This window comes from Sphaeroforma arctica, assembly GCF_001186125.1.
Source record: "Sphaeroforma arctica JP610 unplaced genomic scaffold supercont1.993, whole genome shotgun sequence".
NCBI classification, from domain to species: Eukaryota; class Ichthyosporea; order Ichthyophonida; genus Sphaeroforma; species Sphaeroforma arctica.
Genome location: NW_014039565.1, coordinates 19,083 through 27,001, shown reverse-complemented (window position 1 = coordinate 27,001; position 7,919 = coordinate 19,083). Strand labels below are relative to the sequence as shown.

At 44.6% G+C, this 7,919-nt stretch overlaps 2 protein-coding genes across 2 annotated transcripts; one reads left to right on the top strand and one right to left on the bottom strand.

Moving 5' to 3' along the window:
- Positions 1–461: 461 nt before the first annotated feature.
- Positions 462–4,643, top strand: SARC_09589 (hypothetical protein; the record flags this gene model as incomplete). Its single annotated transcript, XM_014296394.1, has 6 exons — positions 462–521; positions 1,345–1,529; positions 2,542–2,683; positions 3,064–3,145; positions 4,090–4,175; positions 4,444–4,643. Coding segments are annotated over 6 exons (612 nt in total), but the record flags the coding sequence as incomplete, so codon positions are not given.
- An 835-nt stretch (positions 4,644–5,478) lies between these two features.
- Positions 5,479–7,821, bottom strand: SARC_09588 (hypothetical protein; the record flags this gene model as incomplete). The annotated part of the gene is made up of 3 exons (XM_014296393.1): positions 5,479–6,481; positions 7,016–7,182; positions 7,791–7,821. 3 exons carry the CDS (start codon positions 7,819–7,821, stop codon positions 6,398–6,400), a joined length of 282 nt encoding a protein of 93 aa, XP_014151868.1. The 3' UTR covers positions 5,479–6,397.
- Positions 7,822–7,919: the final 98 nt, after the last annotated feature.

Genomic DNA, 7,919 nt, shown 5'->3' with positions numbered 1-7,919 from the left:
TGTATATGTATATACATGTCTTTCCCAACATGTATGCATGCATCGTATACAGTACAGGATGTCCAGTTTAGCACGTCCTTCGTCCCTTCTGCCGTAGCTCTGTTCAGGGAGATAGTGTGTGAAAGCTATGTATTGCATATAATGACATGTGCTAAGAACGCGTGTGCTTCATGTAGAATGCTTTCGTGCGCGTAGCATACAGCCATGTTGCGGATTCTCGCACCCCTTCTCACCGTCGCATGGAGTCTAGTCGGTGTACGTGATGTTGGGTTTTAGGGTTTTTTGGTTTTGTGTATCGCGAGTTGCCCGTCTATGCGTTCAGGGTTCCAATCCTACTTTTTATCGTCATAATTCTACAAGCTGTGGCAAAATTGGCCCCGTGACTGCTTTCTTGTACGCAACGTCGCATCTCCGATAAAATTTCTCACAATTCCAACCTATTTTTCATCTTTTTGAATTGGCAGTCCCTAATCGAGGCCTGCAATGATTCATCGTGGCTAGAGTCGGAGCCCAACATTTCGGTGAGTCCGCTTTTTGTGATGGGTCACTATGACACAGAATCCGTTTTAACCCGAGCTCGGTTTAGATTAGGGCAAACAATCTTGGCCCATATTGGAGTTATAGGGGTTAGAAATTCAGGATTGAGGGGTTGAGATCATCGGTGTGACGTGCAGGATTCATGGTTTAGGATCACTACTTCCATCGATCTCGATACAATTGAGGGTGTACGCTCAATATATAGTTTAGTTGTATTCGCATACTAGATTAGGTATGGGGCATTCATGTACGCGATAATGATGCGGAGATTACACCAAATGAGGCAATGACAAACTCGCTTGTGACCACGCACTGACGTTTATTGAATGGAAATTATTCATTCTGTGAGAACCATGTGACAAGTATCTCTAGGTGCAGTAATATACCTTTATAGCTGTCACTGTTGCGCTAGGACTAGCGGTCACGGTTGCACTCGGACTAGCGGTTACGGCTGCGCTTGATATATCATGTATACATTCTGCCGTACACGATCGGTTGTTTGACGTAGAATTATTTCATACCTTCCCAAGAATTGATGTGATTGTATCCGATATTGGTCCTGCGCAACAGCAAGGATGTAGACTCATAGCGTGCGCCGGCAGCAAAACACACTGTTCTTTGGTGTTAGTCTCTCTCCTGACGACTACACCAACCCAACTGTTACACATCCACACCGACTTGTGCACATGAATCTATCACGTTAATTCTTCTCCCGCGACAAAGGCGCTCATACATCTGTTATACACACACACACACACACACACACACATGTATATATATATATATATACTTGCATCTATCCATCAGATGACAGTCTTGTTCGACAACGAGGAGGTGGGTTCACTGAGTGCCCATGGTGCACAATCCACCATGCTGATCCGCGCGATCACTCGCCTGACGAACTCTCCCAACGAAGCCGGTTTGGATATGGCCCTTGCACGCTCTATGCATGTCAGCGCCGATATGGCTCATGCAGTACACCCTAACTACAGGTAGAAAACGCGCTGTATGTATACTCGATGGATGGTGAGAACGTTTAAGCCCGAAGTTTTGTCATTGTACACTTTGATTATAGCGTGCTTTGTTTGTATCTATGTAGATAGACCTGCCTACGTAGGTAGACCTGACTATGCATCTGCGTACACATCTGTTCGAGTGCAGGTGAAGGAAGGCGGTGTGTGTGTGTGTGTGTTGTAGTATACACACACACATGTTCAATTTTTGTATATATTCTCGACGATCATCGCTTATTTATTGCATGATCGCTTATACGTAAAACATCTTGCGCCCAGTGTATGGCATATGAATAATCTGGGGTGTCACGGGTACCGTGCGTATGCGTGGACAAGGAATATAGATTAGTGAAAGAGTGTTACCTTCATATCTTATCACTGACAGAAATTAGTGAAAGAATGTTACCTTCATATCTTATTACTGACGGAATTTAGATTAGTGAAAGTGTGTTCCCTTCATATCTTATTACTGGCAGTGCACCTCACAAGCATGAAGCATCTGCAAGACCTTAATGGGATCCACAAAAAAGCTGTGTGTCCGTATATTGCCGAGAGCGTTTTAGCCTTCTGCACTTGAAAAACCAAAGACAACCATATCCTCGTGCATACACATTTTTCCAGTCGTTATGGTTCCAACAATGATATCGGGAATTTGTAGTATACGCCTCTTGTGTAATTAGAAATTACGCTTAACCCGCTTGTCGACGGACAGTATCTTGACTCGTCTACGGCGAGGAACACGACTAGTATTTCGAGGTCAATCGTGCTCTTGTAAAGTGATGAATTGCCTTCGTCCACCTATTTAAAGTCGGATTCATCAGGTATGCCTTGTATATCCGAGAAGTGCATACGTATCCAATTCGAAGTTGAATCTTGTATCCTTGCGTACAGCGAGATATATGACGCCAATCATATGCCCTGTAGATACGCATACATTGTACCCTTATTGGAATATACATATCTCATAATAACGTTTTGTCCGGTTGTACAGCGAGAAACACGAAGACAATATGAAGCCACAGCTGCACATGGGTCCTGTGGTGAAGATCAACTGCAACACGCGTTATGCGACCACGGCAGTCACCAACGCTATGCTACACACACTCGCGCATAAGAACGACATTCCTATCCAGGTGTGTGATGTGCTTATTGTACTGCGTATATGGGTTTTCTTATCCCGGTATGTGATGTGCTTATTGTACTGTGTATATGGGTGTTTTTGTTTTCACCGTCATTCCGTTTGATCGCTGTACTTTGGTACGAATTCGTGGTAAGTACGTACACCCATAACTTGCGCTATACTACCATGCGAGTAGGTAACGATAAGCTGCATACACTGGCCAAAAAGAACGGCGTCAGTAAACTGCGTTTTTTTTAACGGTTAAAGAGCGCTAAGCCTTTAACCGTTCATCTGGCATGTGCTTATAGTACGTAACCAACTGCCTGCGTTGCAATGCACTTCTAACGGTTTAGTTCACATTCTAACGGTTTAGTTCACACACGCATTACGCAGGAGCTTGCGGTTCGTAACGATTCCTCGTGCGGCACCACCATCGGACCCATTTGCTCTGCCAACACGGGCATCCGCACAGTTGGTAAGTGAGTGTACGTGCGCATGAATTACGTTTTCGATCTGCGAAGAAATCGTGTGTAGGTAGTCAACCTGCGTGGGTGAACACATGAAGTGGGCTGCGTTGTTGTCGTCTAGCAATTACGTCGAAAGTTAGAGTACGTGTGGATACGTATTTGATCTGTCTGGATATGTAAATGGTGGACGCTGGTATGTTCTAGTATCAGTACAGAAATCTGTACATTCATCCGGAGATCCGTGCAGGTCTACTGGAAAGGGGTGTGACCTTCGTTAGGGTTTAGGGTTTAGGACACTCGAACAATGTACTAGCAGCGTACTGTGCCGTGTCTCATTCCGGAGAGACTTTCTCGTCTTGAACTGATCATTTACTTATCAGTGTCATACACCTGATAGGTGCAACTATTGTGTTTTGTTTCCTTATCTCTCGACCATGCAGGCCTTTGCAGTCTCCTGCTAGAGGAATTCCCCCGTCTCTACACCCGATAGTTGTGTGCCTTTTTCGGTTTATTACATTGTCACTCGATCATACAGACATTGGCAATCCCCAGCTTTAGTAAATCACTGTCTCTGTTCCTATTAGATGGGGCTAATGCGTTTATTGTTTTGACATAGGTAATCCCCAGCTACAGGAAATTCCCTGTCACTATTCATGATAGATGGGACTAATGCATTTTATTGGTTTGTCCCTCCATCACATAGACATTGGTGATTCCCACTGTCTCTGTTCCTGATAGATGGGACTAATGCGTTTTATTGGTTTGTCCCTTCATTACATAGACATTGGTAATCCCCAGCTACAGGAAATTCCCTGTCACTATTCCTGATAGATGGGACTAATGCGTTTTATTGGTTTGTCCCTCCATCACATAGACATTGGTGATTCCCACTGTCTCTGTTCCTGATAGATGGGACTAATGCGTTTTATTGGTTTGTCCCTTCATCACATAGACATTGGTAATCCCCAGCTCTCAATGCACTCCATCCGCGAGATGTGCGGAACGACAGACATCAAGCACTGTGTCGACCTTATGAAGGTAAGTGGCACCAGAGATTTAAATTTTTCCACGATATACATACACAATTGGTTCGTAAACGACTGATCTTTCTACTATACACATACACAATTGGTTCGTAGTAAGCGACTCATCTTTGTACTATACACATACACAATTGGTTCGTAAGCGACTGATCTTTGTACTATACACATACACAATTGGTTCGTAGTCGACTGATCTTTCTACTATACACACGTACTTTGTTCGTAAGCGACTGATCTTTCTACTATACATCTCCACGCCGCAGGTGTTCTTCACTCAATGGACTGCGCTAGAGGACGGTTGGGATATCGACCACAGTTGAATAGTTGAATAATACATACTCCTCCCGACTACAATGGTAGGCCATGATAATACATGCACAATGTGATACTACCAAACTATGAGGTATTATAGTCCCCTGCCGACGTAAATAGTTGAGCGCCAAATAATAAAACGAAATGTCAGTATGTGTTGTTCGGCTTTTGCTTTCATACTCACTATCGTATTCTTGGGCTATCGACCCCATTTAAAATACCACGCCACCTGGCTACAATTGTTTACCATCAAGCTATAAGTGGTTCAAGCCAATGCCGATTTTTCGATCCAGCCCCAAATAATAGAGCCAATTTGTATACTATAATGACAATTGCACCCACTCTAGTAGGACTCCCCATTTCCAAAGGTCCCCTACAACATTGCAAACTTAAGAGTTGACGTATGTCAGTGGGATGGCACTAAAGTTCGTATACTACATTGACGATTGCACTCACTTGTGTAGTATGCACTCCCAGACCTTTGGGCCCATGGAGATGCCCATGTGCGTAAACGTTTAAACGGTACAGCATTACCGTCAAACGGTCACTAACTCTCTTAATGTGTCGCTATTTTGGGTAATACATCGATAGGGTCAGTGTAGTGCAGTGCCGTGCCTGGTAGTGAGACAGACTGCCGTGTTGATATTGTTAGGGTTTTAGGGTTTGATGAGTGATTTATTGAGCCCTTGTATCGGTAGGGTTGGCGTCTAACGGTGCTACGCTTTCAATTCGACAGTATAGGGATTCGGTACAAGTGAGTGAGTGACTTAAGAAAGTTCAGTACAAGGGAGTAAGTGACTAGAAAACGCACTTGCATGGGCAAGGTTGGTACAGTTTAAAGTCTTGCAATTCGTAGATAATAAATCATTTTCGTACTTCACTTTTGCTCTACAAGTCCTATACGAACTGAAACTACCCGCACCTAATGACGAAAGTGAAATTCACTCGTCCGTTAAACTGTCTCTTCGGAACAGTCCTAGACCTTGCATGGCTCATCGCTCTTGGTTTATTGAATTAGTCTATTTAATTAACTATGACCGGCTATGCGTAGGCACTTCTTGGCTAAGGAACGACCTACTAGTACACTCGACATTAGTCTGTTTTAAAAGTATGACCAGCGGTGCGTAGGCACTTCTCGGCTAAGGAACGCCCTAGTACACTCGATTATACGTCAGACGAACCGGAGCACTTCATAATTCCGTACGCTAGCCCATCAGCTGTCCCTCTGTAGTGACAACTTGCGCCGAAATACAAGTCACCTGTGCTGTCGAGTGACTTGACTCACTGTCAATCTCACGGACTCTTGTGTACTTATACACCTTACCTCAGCACCAGATGGCTCAATCTGGGTTGGTCGTATGGTCCGTAGAACTGTATCGACCACAATGGCTTGCGCTTGCCGCCACCTTTGCTTGTTCCAGGTCAGACACACGCAGTGTCACGTTGACGATACTATTTAACGATTGCTAATTCTTTGTGGACCGGTATAGTGATCTCCGCCACATACAGCTCTCTCTCTCCTTTCCATTATTTTACCTATTTGCTCATACATACATACATTCATCCATCCATCCATATATATGCATGTATGTTTGTATGTATGTACTAGAATATCTGCTATGTACTAAACTATTTGCTAGGATCGAGTGATCTCTGCCCTACCTGTGCTATGCTGCCAGTTAAATGCAGACCGAATGTGTCCTCTGGCCCTCCAACCCAAGCGCAAACTTAATAAGCTAAACCCCTGCTTCACTACTGTCACGTGCCCCGAGTTTCAATTGCGCATTTACAACTAGGCACGCATGTTCATCCGATCTAATTCACGAAAGCCCCGGACGTACTGTCTCACCTAGTACAAACCTGGGTACAAACAGTAAGCGGAGTTGGCGATCGACACCAAGGTAACTACACCAAGCTCTGCTTGAAGGTCAACAAAGCGTTGTGCTGCTCCTCTCGATGGACCACCTCCAGAGCATATTCGAGGTCGACCTGTGGCATGAGAACTGATTAGTATACAGTGACCTGTAGTATGAGAACTAATTAGTATAGAGTGACTTGTAGTATGAGAACTGATTAGTTAAAGTGATCTGTGGTATAAGAACTGAGTAGTATACAGTGACCTGTAGTATGAGAACTACAGTGACCTGTAGTATAAGAACCGACTAGTATTCAGTTTGTTGGACAATGGCAACAGACGCACAAAGACCAGAATGCGATCGGATGCATTATATGTTCCAACAGAGATCACAAACATACCCATACATGGCCGCGGTAGAGGTACATTGTAGAACGGATACAAACGGACCCGAAACAGCACAGTTGATGGGAAGGTTCAGCGGCAAACTATTAGGCACCAGCACACCCATACAGAACAATCACAGCCCATGAAAGGAGCAGAGCAGGGACGTTAACAGGGGATGGGCAGCCACTTTAATCCCCAGCATTAGGACAGGCGAGTCAAAGAAAATTCAAAATATGACCAACAATGTTTATATACAAAGAGAAGAAATGGCGCCTACATACCCAGCGCCGTTGCCTGACATCACTCTCGGCCCATTCGCTATCGGAGAGTTCTTCGGTTACATGTAATAGAAAGACATGCAACCGAGATGCTTTACCAGATTTCTTGCTAGTCGCAATCCATGTACCTAATGGCCGGTCGATTGTTCCGAGTACACCACCTTCCTCCTCTGATGACAACAGGGAAAGGGGTATGAGTACATCTGAAAGGCGTGAAAAGACACACACAGGAAGAGTGGGTACAGACAACAGAATAGAGTAGAGACACGACTAAACGATCGGCAGCACAATTGTCTGTATCAAAAACACAACGGAGCGCTATATAAACACGATTGAAAGGGTTAGATATCATACTTCCATGCTTTGCATACACCTCAGTATGATCGAGTGGCCGAGTTTCTTATTTATTCTGCGAGCTATATTGTACTGCTACGGTTCAGATAGGTATAGGCGATACACAAATACACGGGCGGAGAAACCGGACAACGCCAGTATGCGACATGTGAATTTGTTGGTAGAGTATGTGTATTGGCTATGGTTGATTGGGACCGGGTGCAAGCAATAGCTGCAGCGATGCAAGACGTAAGCGAAATGAAGGTACTAGTTGTGGGTAAAGTGAAAGCTACAGCTTATGAGCTGCACGTAAAAGCTGCAGCGATGCAGGACGTAAGCGAAATGAAGGTACTAGTTGTGGATAAGTGAAAGCTACAGCTTGTGAGTACAGGGGGGGCGCACGCAACGACATGCGATGCGATTCTCACACATGACGAAACCGCACGGCACAGAGCTGATACTTCTACATTGCGCATGGCAGTGGTTGTCACCAGCTGTGTACTGAATACTACGTGATCTATTATTGTCTCATGGGCTCCTCGACACTCTTGCCTAGTGTCATATTTGAAAATCA